The 21,893-nt window shown below is 40.1% G+C and overlaps 2 protein-coding genes across 9 annotated transcripts in view; one reads left to right on the forward strand and one right to left on the reverse strand.

The window, feature by feature from the left end:
• Window positions 1–5: 5 nt before the first annotated feature.
• The window catches only part of LOC309604917 (ester hydrolase C11orf54 homolog), a 30,732-nt gene continuing 8,844 nt past the window's right edge, over window positions 6–21,893 (forward strand). The window contains exons 1-6 of one of the 8 annotated variants that reach the window (XM_082339982.1): window positions 22–115; window positions 5,863–6,006; window positions 6,332–6,393; window positions 16,935–17,033; window positions 21,308–21,381; window positions 21,562–21,663. In XM_082339982.1, coding sequence (XP_082196108.1) covers window positions 6,339–6,393; window positions 16,935–17,033; window positions 21,308–21,381; window positions 21,562–21,663 — 330 coding nt within the window. In that variant the 5' untranslated portion in view covers window positions 22–115; window positions 5,863–6,006; window positions 6,332–6,338. Of the gene's footprint in view, window positions 116–5,862; window positions 6,007–6,303; window positions 6,394–16,934; window positions 17,034–18,236; window positions 18,982–21,307; window positions 21,382–21,561; window positions 21,664–21,893 lie in introns of those variants that run through there. The other 7 variants (XM_082339985.1, XM_082339981.1, XM_082339986.1 and 4 more) reach the window with 7 other exon arrangements.
• The window catches only part of VSTM5 (V-set and transmembrane domain containing 5), an 83,090-nt gene continuing 78,236 nt past the window's right edge, over window positions 17,040–21,893 (reverse strand). Inside the window, exon 7 of the transcript XR_014231121.1 lies at window positions 17,040–17,830. The gene's annotated coding sequence lies outside the window, so the exon portion shown is untranslated. The remainder of the gene's footprint in view (window positions 17,831–21,893) is intronic.

Consider the following 21,893-nt stretch of genomic DNA (forward strand, 5'->3'; position numbering starts at 1 on the left):
TCCGTGAGGGGAGGAGCGATTTCGAGAGGGCGGGGTCTGATCTCCCGGATCCAGAGGAGGCGGAGTTGACTGAGGCAAGATCGGGTTTCAGGTGTAGGCTTCCCTCACCGATTAGGTAAGTGCAGTAGACAAGAATGTTTCGGCAAACTACAAGAAATAAATTGTGGGGTCAGGTGAACGGAATGACTGTAAACTGCAAGGAAACAGACACTCCACCTGCTTTGCTTCCAGTGGTCTCGCCTTTGCTGAGCTGTCCTCTGACTTCTGATCTCGAGTGTGTGGGGGGTGTGCGTGTGTGTACGGTGCCAGGTGTGTTTTGTCATATTATGCCTACTTTTGCCTTCAGAAATCTCCTCTGCGTTAAATTGTGAGACGATCATGCTTTGACCGAGACTCAAAATGTGTAACCTTTGTACTGGAAGCCAGTGTTACCCCGTAGCACATCCAGGTCCCCTCTCCCCTTCGGACTTTTGTTAACTACTCTTTCACTCAGAGCTAAGTGTCAGCCTCCCAGGGGTTGGTTAACATATCACAAGAGATACCAGCGGCGAACTTTTTTGTTTGTTTTCTCCCTTAGTTCCCTGAATGATTAATGATTGTTAAGATAAAAGTTTAAACTAGTTTAGTTTTGGTATTTTGGGGGGTTTTTTTCCCCAAAGTAGTTACAAAAAGGAATGAGCTGGCTTGATTTGTCCACTTTCAGACCTCTTGTATCATGTGATAAAACCAGGAAAGCCGTCTAGTCTTAATAATCTGTGGTTAGTGTCATCTTCGGATTGGACAGACCTGGAAGGTAATCTAGCCTCTCTACTCAATTTTGCTCTAAATGTTGAGCAATTCCAGGCACAGACAGTCTAGTCTTCTAGGCATTATGAAGTACCGTAAGCTCCAGAACCGGGATCGCATGTCTTATTCACTGCCATGTTCCATAACATGCCTGCCTATGTAATTAGTGAGGCTCAGTACGAAATGAAAATGCAGGGCCCCTTGTTCAAAACGCAGGGGGAAAGTGCCATTAAAGGTACTAAAATATAAGCTGTCTCCTTTCTTCTGTAGTATCTCTTTCCACTTGTCATGATGTGTTAATTAATACCATTAATTTGCTATTATTAATTATATTTATTTTTATTTATTTATTTTTGGCTGCATTGGGTCCCCGCCGCTGCGCTCCGGCTCTCTCCAGTTGCGGCGAGCGGGGGCTACTCCTCGTTGCGGCGCACGAGCCTCTCGCTGCGGTGGCCTCTCCTGTTGCGGAGCACGGGCTCTAGGCGCACAGGCTTCACCATTTGTGGCTCACAGGCTCTAGAGCACAGGCTCAGCAGCTGTGGCGCATGGGCTTAGTTGCTCCGCGGCATGTGGGATTTTCCCGGACAAGGGCTCGAACCCGTGTCCCCTGCTTTGGCGGGCGGGTTCTTAACCACTGCGCCACCAGGGAAGCCCTGCTATTATTAATTATTAATTATATTAATCGTTCTATTTTATTGATTCATTAATTAATCACTAATTATACAATTATTAATTAATAGCATTAATTTGCTATTTATTGTCACTCTAAGAAAAATTGAGTTTAACTCATTAGCATGAGATTTACCACTATATTCTGCAATGCCAGTTTTAAATACAAACATAAGAACATTTAGCTTGTATGCAGAATTACTGAAATTTCACAATTCGTACTATGTAGGCGTATGTATTTTGTTCTTACTAGAACACTGGATACTGCACAAAACTAGCACCCCTGTATTTATTTTACTTGTCCATGCGTGCGCATTCTACCGACACTATGGAATCCGGGAATTTGAGTCTCGATGAACTCCCTTGGACTGTGCATCCACCAGCATTCTATGCTCACAGGACTTAAACGCTTTTTGTGAATGGGAAGCAAGGAGTGGTGGTGGACATGCACATAGACCCTCTCTCCTCTGATCCCAAGCATGTTCCATTGTCCTATCCATCTTAAAAGTTCAAATATAAAGTTAAGAATTTTTAAAAATATTTATTTTATTTATTTATTTGGCTGCGCCAGGTCTTAGTTGCGGCACACGGGGTCTTCATTGTGGCATGCAGGCTCTTAGTTATGGCATGCGGGATCTAGTTCCCTGACCAGGGATTGAACCTGGGCCCCCTGCATTGGGAGCTTAACCACTGGACCACCAGGGAAGTCCCTAAAGTTAAGAATTTAAAGATGGTGGCAATGGAGCATAAACCAAGTGCTATTCTGAGCACATGGTCCTGTGTAACTTCACTAGTTGCACATCCATGAAGCCAGCCGTGTCCCAGAGCCTTATGAGTCTGGAATATCGTAAATGTTCAATAAAAAAAAACTAAGGCTGAACTGGTATCCATTGTATGCTAGGTACTTGGAAGACAAATATGAGAAATACAGTCCTATCTTCAAAGAGATCACAGTCTAAGGGACAGAAACAAAGCAAACAGATGACCACAGCTATACTGAGTGCTATAAGGTTGCTCTATACAAACTTTCCCTTATTGTGAGCTGAATTGTATCATTCCCTCACCAGTTAATGGCAAGGTATAATGTGATGAGTTCTGGGTTTACAGTGGGCTAGATTTGGTTTTGAATTCTGTTTCTGCCACTTAATAGCTGAGTGATCTGGAGTAAATAATATATTCTCTCTGGCCTATTTCCTCTTGTAAAATGAGAAGGATAATATGTTGTTGTGTGAGGTTTTGAAGGAATGTCTGTAAAGCATCTAACATACTGTCTGGTTTACAGAATGCAGTTTGTCAGTAGTTATCGGCCATAGTTGGTCTACCCCTTTAGGCATTGCCTCTGCAGCTCCATTTATCCTGCTGCCTCCTATCTTCCATTCTTCCCTTCTCTAGACCCTACTTCTGGGCCACTGACTCCCAGCAGTGGAATCTGGAGAGTAAATGTTGTTTGCCCCCATGTGGCCCAAAGCTGTCCTCCTAGAGCCACTCTGGATTTGTATTAGAACTTTTCTAACCCTTTTCTCTCATCACTCCAACTCCAACCTCCTCTTCCCTATCTCTCACCCACACAGAAACACACTTATACACACTACCACGCTGCCTTCTGGGCTCTTGGCTTGCATTTCTAAACCAGTTATTCAGGCTGTAGCCTCCTAGGGTTGGAATTTGTTTCTGTTTTGGTGGGGAAAGAAAACGAAAACCTGACCTTTGAAAGGTAGTAAAGGGTGTAAAGTTAGTGTTGCAGGAGATATAGATGGGCCCCAGGCTGAGCAGCTGAAATCTGTCCTGTGTGAGCAGCTACTCCAAGATAAGATAATGCCAGGAGCTGGGAGGAGCTGAGTCCCGCCCAGAAAAAAGATAAAGAGACCACATATTTCTCATTCTCAAGGTCAAGGAGATCTTCCCAACTATACAGGTGCAGAAAGGCTGGGGGTGTGGGGAAGGGAGGGGGGCACCACCCCATAGTAGGTGATGTCAACCTTCCCATAGGTCTCTGCATTAAGAGATGTGCGCACATACAGGGGAGAACCCTGAGTTATACCAAATACGGGCTCAGAGCCAGGCAAAGCAAGACATTGGCCAGAGGAAACCCGCAAGAAATGCCCCATATAAGTGATTTAAACTACCATGAAGACGCAACTCTCTCTCTTAGTCCACCCATGTGTGTCTATTCACACGTACTTTTTCCCCTCCTAATAAACACTTTACTTGTTTCATTACTTTCCATCTCTTTGTTGAAATTAATTTTTACAAATAAGACAACCCAGGGGCGTTGTCACTAGCCACTGGCCCTCGTGGTCTAGTGGCTAGGATTCAGTGCTCTCACTGCCATGGCCTGACTTGGCTAAAGAACGAGATCTTGCTTCAAGCCGCTGCAGGCCGAGGCCACCTGAGATCATTAGGATTGTATTTAATTTAAACTTGAGTCTTTATTATTCCTACTGTAAGTAGAAATATCTAGAGTGCTTTTATTATCTTCATTTTAAATAAACATGGTATTCACTGAGCAGATTTTTACATGTTCTTAATTAGTGCTTGCTGGTTTCTAATAAAGAAAATATAAGACAATGGGCCTTCCCTGGTGGTCTGGTGGTTAAGACTCCACGCTTCCACTGGGGGGGGGGGGCGGGCACGGGTTCCACCCCTGGTCTGGGAACTAGAATTCTGCATGCCTCGCAGAGCAGCCAAAAAAAAAAAAAAGAAAAAGAAAAAGAAAGAAAATATAAGATGTCAACATTTGGAAAATCTAGGTGAAGCATATATGAGATTATTTGTATGTATTTTCTGTCCATCTGAAATTATTTCAATAAAGTTACAATGGCTCATTCCTAAACAATTATAGCTTATTAAATTCGAAAATATATTTTCAGGAATTCCCTGGCAGTCCAATGGTTAGGACTCCATGCTTCGCTTTCACTGCCGAGGACCCGGGTTTGATCCCTGGTCAGGGAACTAATATCCTGCAAGCCGCAATGCACTGCCAAAAAAAAAGAAAATATATTTGAGATCATCTAAATATGATTATATAGGGTTTGGGGCCCATTATCAACACTTTACATTTTCTTTGGGATACCAAATTATGCATATTAAGTAAATAAAGCGTAATAAAGTATTATCTGATAAAGTACTAAAGAAATGTCAGATCTTAAATGTATGTTTGTGAAGGATGTGTTATTTGATATTATCATCAAAATTAGAAATCCAGTTTCTAAGAAAACTGAATCTTTGGAAAAGTAAAAAAAAATTTTTTTTGGAAGAGTATTTCAAGTGATGTTGAAGGACCATCTTTCACTTACTAAGTAATGGTATATCAGAGATTATTCACATTAATGAGGTATTTCATTAACAATTTTAATGAGAACTCCAACAGTGTTCTTAGAAACAGCCTTAAGAGTTTTGTCTTTATTCCTTGTTGTGATTGGCCTCCAGTGGGATTCCCCGCCCACCTCATATTACTTTCGTTTGTTTGGTTTTTTTTGCCTGCATTTTATTTAACTCTCTCTGCTTGCACACCTCATCACCTGTACACTTGAGGCAAGATACTAATCTCTGTGCATATATGTCTACTTATTGTAAAATATATTTAGCATATATTTTTTAAAAATCAAATTATAATTGGTTAGGTTATCAGAATAATTGAACATTGAAACTGTTTACCAAGAAAATATGTTTATTTGTAAATGAAATAATTTGAATTTCAAAAGCTAATAATTTGTAGAAGTTTCCATTTCTCTCAGTAATTTAAATTTTCTCTTGTAAAAGTGATAGTCTAAGAAACTTGTTTAACTTTTAGCCTAAATGTAAAATATAGAATAGAAAACACAAGTAAATGATCTATTATAGAAGAACCTGAACATCCTGTACTGTTATCTACAACCATTTAAACATTTATTCATAAACCTTAATAACTACCTTTGCTTCAGGATCTATATTCCTTAAATCAACCATTAGAAAGCTGCATGTTCAATCCAGATACATGACTGAAGAAAATGAATCATGTGCCCTCTTGGTTTGGTATTCCTCTTGTCTATTTTAAATGTCAGCTATTTAAGGTATTAGTATTAAAAGAGGTTACTTGGACATTTCTCACTTGGAATATTAAATACAAGAACTTATGGTTGCCTTTCTGTGAGGACACCTAAATGCCCTTTTGCCCTCTTTATATAACTGAACTCTTTCATTTCCAGAGCAGCAGCTGTTCATGCTTGGTGCACTGCGATAATTAGCCTACAATTACTTTATTTTGTACATCCTCGTGAAACCTCAAAACTCAGATTGGGACTTGAGCCCATGGGCTGGGACTTGACCCCAGCCAAAACTCAGATTGGGACTTGAACACACTGTCCTTTAATTGAGATCACACACTCAGGACTTAACGAAGCTCAGGTTCTTTATGTCTCATCACAGAAAGAATTCAGTGAGAGACAAAGTGATATGTAAGAAGTGGATTGTTAAAGAGAGACACACTCCATAGACAGAATGCGGTCCATCTCAGAAGGTGAGATGGCCTTGGGAGAAACACACTCCACAGAGTGTGGAACATCTCAGAAGGTGAGAGGCTGTGAAATATGGGGTAGTTAGTTTTTATGGACTGGGTAATTTCATAGGCTAACAAGTGGGAGGATTATTCCAGCTATTTGGGGGAAGGGGTGAAGAATTCCAGGAATTGGGACACTGCCCACTTTTGGCCTTTTATGGTCATGGCACCTGTGGGTGTGTCATTTAGGTGCTAATGCATTACCATGAGCATATAATGAGGCTCAAGTTCTACTGGAAGTCTGCCATCTTGGACCTACTTGGTTCTAACCAGTTTTTGTGTCCCCCAATGGCTATGTCGTTCTTTTAAAGGTTGTGTCCTGCCCCCTTCCTGTTTCAGAAAGAAGATGTCTTGTGCTGAGTATTCTTTTCATGTGCCAAGTCTAGAGGAGCTTGTTGAAGGTAAATGCAATACTGAGTTTTTAAAATTATCCTAAGGAAAAAAATTTAAAAATAAAAACATTCTAAGGTTTATGCAATAGTACTTTCGATACAGAACTAATTTTCCTTTTCAGTATCTGTACTGTTTTTATTGAGAGAGTCCAAAACTCTGCCCCTCAAAAAAAATCTAAATTCACGATTCAAAGATTCTTGATGAGATACGAACTTTACAGAATGAAAATGAATATGGTAGTCCACGATTTAAATATGTGTGGTGCCCAAAGAGCTGTACAATATTGCTTTATTAACTTTTTTTTTTAACATCTTTATTGGAGTATAATTGCTTTACAGTGTTGTGTTAGTTTCTGCTGTATACCAACTGAATCAGCTATATGCAAACGTATATCCCCATATCCCCTCCCTCTTGCATCTCCCTCCCACCCTCCTTATCCCACCCCTCTAGGTGGTCGCAAAGCACCGAGCTAATCTCCCTGTGCCATGCAGCTGCTTCCCACTAGCTATCTATTTTACATCTGGTAGTGTATATATATCAATGCTGCTGTTTTACTTCGTCCCAGCTTACCGTTCCCCCTCCCCATGTCCTCAAGTCCATTCTCTACATCTGCGACTTTATTCCTGTCCTGCCCCTAGGTTCTTCAGAACCATTTTTTTTTTTTAGATTCCATATATATGTGTTAGCATATGGTATTTGTTTTTCTCTTTCTGACTTACTTCACTCTGTATGACAGACTCTAGGACCATCCACCTCACTACAAATACTCAATTTCGTTTCTATTTATGGCTGAGTAATATTCCATTGTATATATGTGCCACATCTTCTTTATCCATTCATCTGTCGATGGACACTTAGGTTGCCTCCATGTCCTGGTTATTGTAAATAGTGCTGCAGTGAACATTGTGGTACATGACTCTTTTTGAATTATGGTTTTCTCAGGGTATATGCTCAGTAGTGGGATTGCTGGGTTATATGGTAGTTCTATTTTTAGTTTTTTAAGGAACCTCCATACTGTTCTCCATAGTGGCTGTACCAATTTACATTCCCACCAATAGTGCAGGAGGGTTCCCTTTTCTCCACAACCTCTCCAGCATTTGTTGTTTGTAGATTTTTTGATGATGGCTATTCTGACCTTTGTGAGGTGATACCTCATTGTAGTTTTGATTTGCATTTCTCTAATGATTAGTGATGTTGAGCATCCTTTCATGTGTTTGTTGGCAATCTGTATATCTTCTTTGGAGAAATGTCTATTTAGGTCTTCTGCCCATTTTTGGATTGGGTTGTTTGTTTTTTTGATACTAAGCTGCATGAGCTGCTTGTATATTTTGGAGATTAATCTTTTGTCACTTGCTTCGTTTGCAAATACTTTCTCCGATTCTGAGGGTTGTCTTTTCGTCTTTTTTTATTGTTTCCTTTGCTGTGCAAAAGCTTTTAACTTTCATTAGGTCCCATTTGTTTGTTTCTGTTTTTATTTCCATTTCTTTAGGAGGTGGGTCAAAAGGGATCTTGCTGTAATTTATGTCATAGAGTGTTCTCCCTATGTTTTCCTCTAAGAGTTTTATGCTGTCTGGCCTTACATTTAGGTCTTTAATCCATTTTGAGTTTATTTTTGTGTATGGTGTTAGGGAGTGTTCTAATTTCATACTTTTACATGTACCTGTCCAATTTTCCCAGCACCACTTATTGAAGAGGCTGTCTTTTCTCCACTGTATATTCTTGCCTCCTTTTATCAAAGATAAGGTGACCATATGTGCGTGGGTTTATCTCTGGGCTTTCTATCCTGTTCCATTGATCTATATTTCTGTTTTTGTGTCTGTACCATACTGTCTTGAATACTGTAGCTTTGCAGTATAATATGAAGACCAGGAGCCTGATTCCTCCAGCTCCGTTTTTCTTTCTCAATATTGTTTTGGCTATTCGGGATCTTTTATGTTTCCATACAAATTGTGAAATTTTTTGTTCTAGTTCTGTAAAAAGTGCCATTGGTACTTTGATAGGGATTGCATTGAATCTGTATATTGCTTTGGGTAGTAGAGTCATTTTCACAATGTTGATTCTTCCAATCCAAGAGTATGGTATATCCCTCCATCTGTTTGTATCCTCTTTAATTTCTTTCATAAGTGTCTTATAGTTTTCTGCATACAGTCTTTTGTCTCCTTAGGTAGGTTTATTCCTAGATATTTTATTGTTTTTGTTGCAGTGGTAAACGGAAGTGTTTCCTTAATTTCTCTTTCAGATTTTTCATCATTAGTGTATAGGAATGCAAGAGATTTCTGTGCATTAATTTTGTATCCTGCTACTTTGCCAGATTCATTGATTAGCTCTAGTAGCTTTCTGGTAGCATCTTTAGGCTTCTCTATGTATAGTATCATGTCATCTGCACACAGCAGACAGCTTTACTTCTTCTTTTCCGATTTGGATTCCTTTTGTTTCTTTTTCTTCTCTGATTGCTGTGGCTAAAACTTCCAAAACTATGTTGAATAGTAGTGGTGAGAGTGGGCAACCTTGTCTTGTTCCTGATCTTAGTGGAAATGGTTTCAGTTTTTCACCATTGAGAATGATGTTGGCTGTGGGTTTGTCATACATGGCCTTTATTTTGTTGAGGTAAGTTCCAGCTATGCCTACTTTCTGGAGTGTTTTTATCATAAATGGGTGTTGAGTTTTGTCAAAAGGTTTTTCTGCATCTACGGAGATGATCATATGGTTTTTGTCCTTCAACTTGTTAATATGGTTTATCACACTGATTGAGTTGCGTACTTTGAAGAATCCTTGCATTCCTGGGATAAAACCCACTTGATCATGGTGTATGATCTTTTTAATGTGCTGTTGGATTCTGTTTGCTATTATTCTGTTGAGGATTTTTGCATCTGTGTTCATCAGTGATATTGGCCTGTAGTTTTCTTTCTTTGTGACATCTTTGTCTGGTTTTGGTATCAGGGTGATGGTGGCCTCGTATAATGAGTTTGGGAGTGTTCCTCCCTCTGCTATATTTTGGAGGAGTTTGAGAAGGATTGGTGTTAGCTCTTCCCCAAATGTTTGATAGAATTTGCCTGTGAAGCCATCTGGTCCTGGGCTTTTGTTTATTGGAAGATTTTTAATCACAGTTTCAATTTCAGTGCTTGTGATTGGTCTGTTTATATTTTCTATTTCTTCCTGTTTCAGTCTTGGAAGGTTGTGCTTTTCTAAGAATTTGTCCATTTCTTCCAGGTTGTCCATTTTATTGGCATAGAGTTGCATGTACTAATCTCTCATGATCCTTTGTATTTCTGCAGTGTCAGTTGTTACTTCTCCTTTTTCCATTGATTTGAGTCTTCTCCCTTTTTTTTTGAATGTCTGTCTAATGGTTTATCAATTTTGTTTATCTTCTCAAAGAACCAGCTTTTAGTTTTATTGATCTTTGCTATCGTTTCCTTCATTTCTTTTTCATTTATTTTTGATCTGATCTTTATGATTTCTTTCCTTCTGTTAACTTTGAGGTTATTTTGTTCTTCTTTCTCTAATTGCTTTAGGTGTAAGGTTAAGTTGTTTATTTGAGATGTTTCTTATTTCTTGAGGTAAGATTGTATTGCTATAAACTTCCTGCTTAGAACTGCTTTCGCTGCATCCCATAGGTTTGGGGTCATCATGTTTTCATTGTCATTTGTTTCTAGGTATTTTTTGATTTCCTCTTTGATTTCTTCAGTGATCTCTTGGTTATTTAGTAGTGTACTGTTTAGCCTCCATGTGTTTGTATTTTTTACAGATTTTTCCCTGTAACTGATATCTAGTCTCATAGTGTTGTGGTCAGAAAAGATACTTGATACGATTTCAATTTTCTTAAATTTACCAAGCTTGATATGTGACCCAGGATATGGAATGTTCCATGAGCACTTGAGAAGAAAGTGTATTCTGTTGGTTTTGGATGGAATGTCCTATAAATATCAATTAAGTCCATCGTGTTTAATGTGTCATTTAAAGCTTGTGTTTCCTTATTTATTTTCATTTTAAATGATCTGTCCATTGGTGAAAGTGGGGTGTTAAAGTCCCCTACTATGATTGTGTTACTGTCGACAGCTGTTAGCATTTGCCTTATGTATTGAGGTGCTCCTATGTTGGGTGCATAAATATTTACAATTGTTATATCTCCTTCTTGGATTGATCCCTTGATCGTTATGTAGTGTCCTTCTTTGTCTCTTGTAATAGTGTTATTTTTAAAGTCTATTTTGTCTGATATGAGAATTGCTACTCCAGCTTTCTTTTGATTTCCATTTGCATTGAATATCTTTTTCCATCCCCTCATTTTCAGTCTGTATGTGTCCCTAGGTCTGAAGTGGGTCTCTTGTAGACAGCATATGTACAGGTCTTGTTTTTGTGTCCATTCAGCCAGTCTATGTCTTTTGGTTGCAGCATTTAATCCATTTACATTTAAGGTAATTATTGATATGTATGTTCCTGTTACCAGTTTCTTAATTGTTTGGGGTTTGTTATTATAGGTCTTCTCCTTCTCTTGTGTTTCCTGCCTAGAGAAGTTCCTTTTGCATTTGTTGTAAACCTGGTTTGGTGGTGCTGAATTCTCTTAACTTTTACTCATCTGTAAAGGTTTTAATTTCTCTGTCGAATCTGAATGAGATCCTTGCTGGGTAGAGTAATCTTGGTTGTAGTTTTTCCCTTTCATCACTTTAAATATGTCCTGCCACTCCCGGCTGGCTTGCAGTTTCTGCTGAAAAATCAGCTGTTAACCTTATGGGGATTCCCGTGTATGTTATCTGTTGCTTCTCCCTTGCTGCTTTTAATATTTTTTCTTTGTATTTAATTTTTGGTAGTTTGATAAATATGTGTCTCGGAGTGTTTCTCTTTGGGTTTATCCTGTATGGTACCCTCTGTTCTTCCTAGACTTGATTGACTATTTCCTTTCCCATGTTAGGGAAGTTTTTTTTTTTTTTTAATTCATTCATTCATTCATTCATTTATTTATTTATGGCTGTGTTGGGTCTTCATTTCTGTGCGAGGGCTTTCTCCAGCTGCGGCAAGCGGGGGCCACTCTTCTTCGCGGTGCGTGGGCCTCTCACTATCGCGGCCTCTCTTGTTGCGGAGCACAGGCTCCAGATGCGCAGGCTCAGTAGTTGTGGCTCACGGGCCCAGTCGCTCCGCGGCACGTGGGATCCTCCCAGACCAGGGCTCGAACCCATGTCCCCCGCATCGGCAGGCAGACTCTCAACCACTGCGCCACCAGGGAAGCCCTAGGGAAGTTTTTGATGATAATCTCTTCAAATATTTTCTCATACCCTTTCTTTTTCTCTTCTTCTTCTGGAACCCCTATAATTAGAATGTTGGTGCATTTAATGTTGTCCAGAGGTCTCTGAGACTGTCCTCAATTATTTTCATTCTTTTTTCTTTGTTCTGCTCCCTGGTTATTATTTCCACCATTTTATCTTCCAGCTCACTTATCCGTTCTTCTGCCCCAGTTATTCTGCTATTGATTCCTTCTAGAGTATTTTAAATTTCAGTTATTGTGTTGTTCATCACTGTTTGTTTGCTCTTTAGTTCTTCTAGATCCTTGTGAAATGTTGCTTGTATTTTCTCCATTCTGTTTCCAAGATTTTGGATCATCTTTACTATCATTACTTTGAATTCTTTTTCAGGTAGGTTGCCTACTTCGTCTTCATTTATTTGGTCTTGTTGGTTTTTACCTTGCTCCTTCGTCTGTAACAAATTTTTTTGTCGTTTCATTTTTTTTTTTTGAGGGTGATGCTGTATTCCTGTGTTACTGGTTGTTTGGCCTGAGACGTCCAGCACTGGAGTTTGCAGGCAGTTGGATAGAGCTGGGTCTTGATGCTGATATGAGGATTTCTGGGAGGTGTCACTCCAATTGATATTCTGTGGGGTCTGAGGTTCTCTGTTAGTCCAGAGGTTTGGACTCAGAGCTGCCACCACAGGAGTTCGGGCCCAACCTCCGGCCTGGGAACCAAGATCCCGCAAGCTTTGTGGCATGGTAAAAAAAAAAAAAAAAAAGGGAAGAAAGAAAGAGAAAAAGGAGCAGTACAATATCAAAGAATAAAAAAGATAATAAAATTAGAAAGATAAAAAATATATTAGAAAAGTAAAACTATAATTGAAACAACTGCAACAAGGTAAAATAAAACAAGAGAAAAAAGAAAAAAAAATAAAGGTGCGGGGGAACAAGCCAAAAGGAGAGATCACTAACAAAGTATAAAGAATAAAATAAAATTAGAAAAATAAAAGATTAGGAAAAAATAAAAATATAAAAGAATCAACAACAATGAATCAATGAGGTAAAACAGAACCCCAATCTAAAAGAGGAAAAAAGAAAAGAAAAGAAAAAGTCTTGGCTCTAGGGGCAGAGTTTAGCCATGGGGTGGAACTTAGGCAGAGGTGGGGTTTTGGGTGGGGCAGGGCCTAGGCGGGTGGGGGTGTGACACTTGAGCATGAGGCGGGGCCTAGGCAGGGTGATGTTTGAGCGTGGGGCGGGGCCTCTGCTTAGGACCTGCACAGAAGGGGAGAGGCAGCACGTCGAAAGGAGGGCCTCTGGAGTGTGGAGTTCCGGAGTTTGGAGATAGGGCCCTGAGTGAGGGTGTGTGGGTAGGGTTTAGGCCCAGCTCATTGGAGGAGGTCTCCACGTGTAGAGGTAGGGCCCTGGGTGGGGGTGTAGGGGCGGGGCTTTGGCTCTGCACAGCAGGAGGGAGGCTCCAAGGGCAGAGGATTAGGCCCTGGAGCCCAACAGGCTCCCTGGTGCCTAAGAGGACAGGGAAAGCACTGGCCCCATTCCCTTCCGTTCCTTTGTGCCCCTCCCCCACTGTCTCCCCCAGGGTCTCCCCCGTCACTGCTGGACCCCTAACCATGGGTGGGTCCCGCTGGGTGTAGGAACTGCTTCCCTCCCCTGGCTGGCCCTCAAGGGTGCCGGTCCCATAGGTCCAGCCTTTACTTTTGCTCCCCCTTCCCTCCCTCCCACTCACTCAGGACCTGCAGGGCTGGAGGGGGCCTAGGTGGGCAGAGGATCAGGCCCAGGATCTCAACAGGTTCCTGGGGGTCCACGTGGGCAGGGGAAACCTGGCCATGCTCCCTTTTGATCCTCTGCCCTCCCAATGGTTCCCCGATTTCCCCCTTCATGTGTGGGATCCCTTCCCCTCCCCCAGCCGCCCCTCAGGGGCTCCAGTCCCATCCCACCTCCACTTCTCCTCCCCCCAAGCCCCATGGCCTACCCGGTTACTGGGGGTTCCTCTCATCCCCTTAGGTGTCTGTGGTCCCCCTGGTGCCTGATAGGTGCCCTAGTTGTGAGGAGACATGAATTCCATGTCCTCCTAGTATGCCATCTTGACTCCACCCCTGCTTTATTAACTTTTTACCAGTTGTAATATTCTTGAAATATATAATCTACTGTGGTGTATTAATCATGTTCCCAATCTACTACTTTTTTTTTTTTTTTTTTTTTTTTAATGAAACTCTCTAGGAGTTAAGCCAGCATTTTATTTATTTATTTTATTTTTGGCTGTGTTGGGTCTTCGTTTCTGTGTGAGGGCTTTCTCTAGTTGCGGCAAGCGGGGCCACTCTTCATCGTGGTGCGCGGGCCTTTCACCGTCGCGGCCTCTCTTGTTGCGGAGCACAAGCTCCAGACGCGCAGGCTCAGTAATTGTGGCTCACGGGCCCAGTTGCTCCGCGGCATGTGGGATCTTCCCAGACCAGGATGTGAACCCGTGTCCCCTGCATTAGCAGGCAGACTCTCAACCACTGCGCCACCAGGGAAGCCCCCAATCTACTACTTTTTCCTCCCTCTCCTGATATGACAGACTGCCAGTGAACTTGCTTAGATTTCTCTGTCTGCATATGTTTTTAGGTATTTCATCTTATTTGAACAAGAACTTAAGGCAGCTTCCCAAGATTAATTCAAAGGAGGGGATATAGATAAGAAAAAGAAAATAAAAATAGGAATATGAAACAAAGCCAGGAATAGTACTAATCCAAAGCTGTATAGCCTGTCAGAATGCTAGCATTTGTCTGACAGCCTTTGGATTCTATTCTGAGGGTAAGTGTAAAACCTACCCTTATCTCAAAGTGTATCTGTCCTGGTAGCTCTTCTGTCCTCCTGATAAGGTTGAAGTCAAGAAGTATATTCACCCTATTCCCCAGTTAACGGGGCACAGTTCTTGAGGTGCTAGCCTGTGTTCCCTCTTTGCCTGGCAAAGAAATAAAGCCACTCTTTCTTTCTTATTTAAAAAAAAAAAAAAAGAGGTATATTCACGTTTTGCTTGGTTGTGGCTCTCCTCTTAAAACCTTCCTATTTTTCCCTAAATTGAAGGGGAGTTAGTAAACAAACTGGATTACTAGTATTCTTTGTCTGTATTTCTTTTCTGTCAGTCTGTCTTTCCTGATATAACAGGACAGTTAGGAATCAGACGAGTGCCTTCCTACAACCTATCTTCTCTTGTGTCTTTACGTTTCTGTTTTCTATCTGTAGAAGATATATTCTATACAAAACAGAGATGAAATCTAAATTTTTTGGCTTAAAATTTGTTTTCAGTTTTTACAGAAAATCTTATAGCCAGAACTTGGTCCCTTTGTGATTGGTAAAAAATAGATTTTACTATATTTCCATACATTGAATCTTTATATATTCATAAATATGCAGTCATTAGTCTAGGTAGGGGGATTTTCCAGTCAATTTGGTTTCTGTTCTCATGTACATAAAAGATCTGGTATGGAATATCTATTTAGGATATTTAGGGCTAAATTTAGGATGACTTCATGATTTTAGAAAGTCTGATTCTACAAGACTAAACTAATGGCCGACACTATTGTCAGAGAAGGTTTTTTTGGCTGCACCGAGTGGCACGTGGGATCTTAGTTCCCCGACCAGGGATTGAACCTGTGCCCCCTGCAGTGGGAGTGCAGAGTCTTAACCACTGGACCGCCCAGGGAAGTCCCTTTAGAGAAGTTTTGTATAAGAACCTTTCATCCTTAAAAGTACATTGCTCCTGGGCTTCCCTGGTGGCGCAGTGGTTGAGAATCTGCCTGCCAATGCAGGGGACATGGGTTCTGAGCCCTGGTCTGGGAAGATCCCACATGCTGCGGAGCAACTGGGCCCGTGAGCCACAACTACTGAGCCTGCGCATCTGGAGCCTGTGCTCCGCAACAAGAGAGGCCGCGATAGTGAGAGGCCCACGCACCGCAATGAAGAGTGGCCCCCGCTCACCGCAACTAGAGAAAGCTCTCACACAGAAACGAAGCCCCAACACAGCTAAAAATGAATAAATTTATTTTTTAAAAAAAGTACATTGCTCCTAGATTTATAACTTTGAGACATCTGTTTGCTTTTTTACCTTTTTGATTGAGTTATGACATATCTACAGTAAAGTACACTAATCTTTTTTAAATTTATTATATTTACTTTAAAAAATTTTTTTTTGCTGCGTTGGATCTTCATTGCTGAGCGAGGGCTTTCTCTAGTTGAGGCGAGCAGGAGCTACTCTTCGTTGCAGTGCACGGGCTTCTCATTGCGGTGCCTTCTCTTGTTGCAGAGCATGGGCTTGAGGCGCGCGGGCTTCAGTAGTTGTGGCACATGGGCTCAGCTGCTATTAGACATGTGGGATCTTCCCAGCCCAGGGCTCGAACCTGTGTCCCCTGCATTTGTCAGGTGGATTCTTAATCACTGTGCCACCAGGGAAGCCCAAGTACACTGATCTTAGGTGTATAGCTTGATGAATTTTAACATGTTTACACCCATAACACACGCAGATTAAGATATTAAATATTTCCAGCATCCCAGAAGACTCCTTGCACTTTCTCAGTCAATATCTCTACCCCAAGAGGTGACCACTGTTCTGACCTGTTAGAACCTTAGATTAGCTGCCTGTCTTTGAAATACGTATGAGTCATATAACACATACTTCCATGTCTTACTTCTTTTGCTCAACATTTTGTCTGTAAGCATTAATGAAGGTGTTGCATGTAATTGCTTACTTTCTAGCAGTTTAAATATTTACATTTCAATACTTGGAATCCTCTCCCTAAAAGAAACATAGTCCTCACCTGAGTGCAGTGTTTATCTTCAGTGGTTTCTAATCACTACAGTTTACAGTGTTAGTTATGGAAGTATTTATGTATCTTAATATACATATCTTGTGATTGTGTCCAGTGTCTGATTATATTCATTAATAAGACCTTTTCCCTCTCCTTTTGTTTGTTTGTTTGTTTGGCTGTACTGTGCAGCATGTGGGGAGCACCCCCTGCAGTGGAAGTACTGAGTCTTAACTGCTGGACCACCAAGGAAGTCCCTTATCCCCCTCCTTTTAAGTTACACAAGTTTAGGGACTTCCCTGGCAGTCCAGCAATTAAGACTCCATGCTTCCACTGCAGGGGGCACCGGTTCTGTCCCTGGTCAGGGAACTAAGATGCCACATGCCATGTGGCACATCCAAAAAATAAAAATAAAAAAATAATACATTACACAAGTTTAGGTTGGAAGTTTGACACACAAAACAGTTGAGGGAAGACTTGATATGTGATGGCAAATTTCTACCTAATGTTTAACCCTTTTCCTTGTCTTTATTAGTTCTGCAGAAGGGGCTAACGGATAACTTTGCTGATGTCCAGGTCTCTGTAGTTGATTGCCCTAATTTGACCAAGGAGCCGTTTACCTTTCCCGTAAAAGGTAAGCAATATCTCCAAAGGATATTGCCCCAACTTTTAAATTGTGCTTAATTTCTGTGTTTTCTAATATTGGTCAAATTTCATTTTATACCCTTGTAGAAAAATACGGTGTTTTATGTACTTTTGTAACTTTCACAAATATATATATAATATATATATATAATAGATATAATTATATAATAGATATTCAATAGGCTAGAATCCTGAATATCACATGAGAGTTTTGTTTTTAATCATTCAAATCACTGTTATGGAAACTTACTGTAATTTTTATTTATTTATCTATTCATTCATTCATTCAAGACCAGAAGGGATCTTAAAAGCCTTGTATTTATTTGAATCATCTATTAAATACTAATATCCCTTCAACAAATTTGTCAAGTGATTATCCAGCCAGTGTTTAAAGTGAGAAGGGAAATTAATATTGATGCTGAAACTCAGCCTCTGTGCAGCAGTGCCGAATTGAATCTCAGAGACGAGAGTTTTGGGTGAAGTAGAAAAGAATACTTATATTGCTTTGCCAGGCAAAGGGGGCCACAGAGGCCTAACGCCCTCAAAACTGTGTGTCCCAAACTCAGTGGGGGGGGTTGTGGGGAGTCTTACGGTCAAGGGGCGGGGCTTCTCATAAGGATCAGGGTGCTTGCAAGGCCTGCATTCCTTCAATCTAAGGATCATCTCAGGTGGTCCCGTGATCTATGGTTCTCTAGGTTACTGAACTGTAACCTTCTCTCTGGAATGAAGAATGTTTCATCAAGGAGTTAACATCTTCCATGTGTCCATGTGGTGGGGGTTTTAGTTCTGCGGAAGAGCTCAAAGATATAGTTATGTATATCCTGTGAGGAGGAACCAGGACCCTGCCCCAAGGCTGCACTACTGTTTCTTGACCGCTCCTCCCTTGTCTCTTCATCCCCTCCCTTCCCTGATTAGCAACTGTTTGAGCCTGCCCTTTGGAACTCAGGGAAGGTCACAGAAGCTGAATGAAGCCTATTTCCTACCAACATAAAAACAGGGGACATGAAAAGACTTTTGTGCCCAGGAGCCCCACAGGGTCCTGCTTGGTTTCTTTTTTGTTTGTTTGTTTTATTTTATTTATTTTTTTATACATCAGGTTCTTATTAGTTATCCATTTTATACATATTAGTGTATATATGTCAATCCCAATCTCCCAATTCATCACACCACCACCACCAACAACAACCCTCCACCACCACTTTCCCCCCTTGGTGTCCATACATTTGTGCTCTACATCTGTGTCTTTATTTCTGCCCTGCAAACCAGTTCATTTGTACCATTCAGTTTCAATATTAAGTGAATATAATTTGTCAGACAGTATGATGGATATCTATATTTGATGTCTTAAATTTTTATAATAACACTGCAAGGTAAGTACTAGCCCCAGTTTATAGATGAGAAAACTGAAGCTCAAGAGAGGCTAACTAATCTCAGTGTGAATCATAATCAGGATTCAAATCCAGATCTGTCTGCTTCCAAAGTCCAACATTCTCTCATTATACCCTACTGTGATGAGGAATTTGGAGAGAAACAGTCACACTTACTCACTTTTTTATTAGGTAATTGACATCTTTGTTAAAAAGCAGTTTTACTGTAGAAATCCTGGACTCTAGTTCTTTCTCTGCCACTTAAGGTTTCATTACCCTGGGTAAGCCAATTAATGTATCTGGGCTTCAGATACATTAAAATGGGGGTGAGGGGTAGTGGGATTTGGGTTAAATGTTCTTTTTGGGTCTTTCTAGGTCAGTCTTTGATTTTAAGTAGACCTGTAAATTCTAGAAGTTTTATGTACCAGATGGCAATTTCTCTTCACACCTTGAAAGCATTTATCATAATACGTTTTTTTTTTTGTTTTATGTTTTGGTTTTTTGGCCCCGAGGCACGTGGGCTCTTAGCTCCCCCACCAGGGATTGAACCTGCACCCCCTGCATTGGAAGGTGAAGTCTTAACCACTAGACTGCCAGGAAAGTCCCTATCATGATACTTTTTTATAGCTCTGTTTCTTCCAATTATAAGGGTAATATATTTTACCCCAAAATAAATAATTGATTAAATAATTAAAATAAAAACCAGAAAACACAGAAGAGTACAAGGAAAAATAGTTAATCTTAATTTTGTCACCCAAAGGGTTGGTTTGAAAAAGAGTTTTCTAGGTTCTTGTCAATAATTTGTGAGTCTTTAAATTACATACTAAGGAAGCCAGATATGTATACATATGTTACATATATGATCTTTCATAAACATATTTAGGTACTTTCTACATGAACTGGTCTTGTCACTAGTGATCTTGGCGTGTTTACTAGTATTATTTCGTCTTTTTACCCGAAAACCAGGTTCACCTCTTGGTGGGTGTCGGGCCAATAGACACAACCAAAACACTAGAGAAGGAAGGATTTATTGTCACTTGCAGCAAGTAAGGAGAACACTGGGGGATCTTTCCCAAAGCAGTGTCTGCCCAACAGCAAAACTGGGAAGTTTTAAGCTAAGAGTACATGCATATTCATGACGGGGCTTGAGCAGAGGAGAATTCAGCATAGAATTGGGGCAAAGGTCTACAGAGTCCAAGCTTTAGTTGACTGAAGTCTGGAGGGTCAACATCATCATTCCATCCTCCACCTGGGTGGGGGCCTTAGTTCCTGCAGAACTCCGAGATTTATTATTATCTATATCCCTTGAGGAGGAACTAGGACTCTGCTTTATCACTGCACTATTGTTTCACTGCCTTTTTTCTGTTCCTGCATTCCTTTGTTCCCTTAAGCTCATTAATTGCTGAGACCTGTTCAAGGGCAAGCATTGTGGCCAGGCTTAGATCACAAAATGGCTTAGGCCAAAATGAGTTCTCTTATGTCAAGAAAACCATTCCTGGTTCTCTTTCTCCAGGGACTCCTACCCTATCTGCTTACAGTCTCTCTACACATTTCATACTGGTTGGCCATTGCTGCCTGATATTATTTCTCCTCTTGGTTCTCCTCTCTCCTTGGTTCTTTGCCTCTTCTTCCTTGGTGCCTTTCCTTCCTCCATGATGTTCTTTCTTCCTCATTTTTACTGGCTCCTTTCTCTTTCTGGCAGGCTCTTAAATTTTGATCTTTCCAGAATTCTTTCCTCATCCTCTTATTCTGTCCAATCTCTCTGGCTTTTCCATCTACTCCTGTGGTTTTAATTCTACTTGGATACAACAACTTTGAAATCTGTATATCTCACCTAGCTTTCTCTTTTTCTTAGCTATAGGTCAATAATTCCAGTTCATTCCTTCACCGTAGTTGCCTATTCTCCTTTCTTTGTTCTTTTTCTTAATTTCCTCATCTGTTTTTAGCTCATTACTTGTCTTTTCCCTAGACTACTAAAATAGTCCTTCTAATGGCTTCTGTAAACTTTAATGTTACTATCATTTATGAGTCTTATAAGTGAGTAATTTCTGCCGATCCCATGGAAAACATTTCCAAAATCCCTAATTATAAATGGAACCTCACAGAATTCTGTACATGTGTCCTCTGCATAGCTGAATTGAGCAATTATATCTACATTTATTATGGAATGATGTTAGTATGAAATTTATAAGACTACTTTTTCTCAGATAAAAGGTAATGATTTTCCACTCTACATTAACAACAACAACAAAAAAATGTGCCTTTTCCCAAAGTGTCTAGCTGTACTTGTGATGTTTAATTAAAAATGTAAGTAGAAAGTTCCCAGCATCTGAAGTTACCTAAAATTACTTGTCATTTTTATAAACAACCTTGGAACAAACAACTCTAACAAGAGGACTTCTCAATATGGATTTTTAAAAGAAGTAATATTTTACCAAAATATTTTAAATTAAAATATAATTTTAGCTAAAACCCTCCCTCCCCCAAAAGAAAGATTTTTAAAGGAATAAGTCATTATAGACCAATTCTAGAAACCTCATCCAATCCAAACATTGGCTGCAGTGCTAGCCCTTGCCCTATCATCAACTTTCTTTTTTTTATATTATTAATTTTTACTGGAGTATAGTTGCTTTACAGTGTTGTGTATCATCAACTTTCGATTGCCTTTATGCTACTAACTATATCAAGTCATGCTTGGTTATGACAGTATTAGAAACACAGGAAGTTAGAATAGGACAGGGATCCTAGCTACTTACATTTTCCAACCCCTGCTATTTGTAAAACTATGAACTGAAAAGTTATATACTCTTAATAAATTAGTGTCTTCTGGCGTTTTATACTTAAATTTAGATGTTTGCCTATTTTTAAGATGGCTTTTTTAATTTATTTTTTTTAGGTATCTGTGGGAAAACTAGAATTGCAGAAGTAGGAGGTGTGCCTTACTTATTGCCTCTTGTAAATAAAAAAAAAGTAAGTTTCTTTTACTTTTCACATTCACGTGAAGATTATGAAAATTGGGTTGATTCCTGTTTTTATTAGAAGGTCCATTGACCAATGTGACAAGGAAATGTTAATGGATGCAGTAATAAAAAGTAAACCTGGGAATTTATATAAGTAAGATTTAAATAATATGCGTTTCCTCTTGTATAGGTTTATGATCTAAATAAAATCGCAAAAGAAATCCAGCTTCCTGGAGCTTTCGTTCTTGGAGCAGGAGCAGGCCCATTTCAGACTCTTGGATTCAATTCTGAGGTCAGCATATACATAATTATTTTATTTTATTGATTTGACACTTAGTTTGCCTTTTTCCTTTTACTGCCCTATCAGAAATCTTGTCTTCTGAATGAATTGTAAGTGGTTGATGTCATACCTGTCTACAGATTTGTTGCTGTTTGATACAGATTTGGAGTCTAGCACATGCTCCAATCAGTCCAACTGAAATGGAGCACTCATCTCTAATTTAGATTTTCTTATGGCATTCA

This window comes from Balaenoptera borealis (genome assembly GCF_965194805.1).
Source record: "Balaenoptera borealis genome assembly, chromosome: 11".
Lineage (NCBI taxonomy): Eukaryota > Metazoa > Chordata > Mammalia > Artiodactyla > Balaenopteridae > Balaenoptera > Balaenoptera borealis.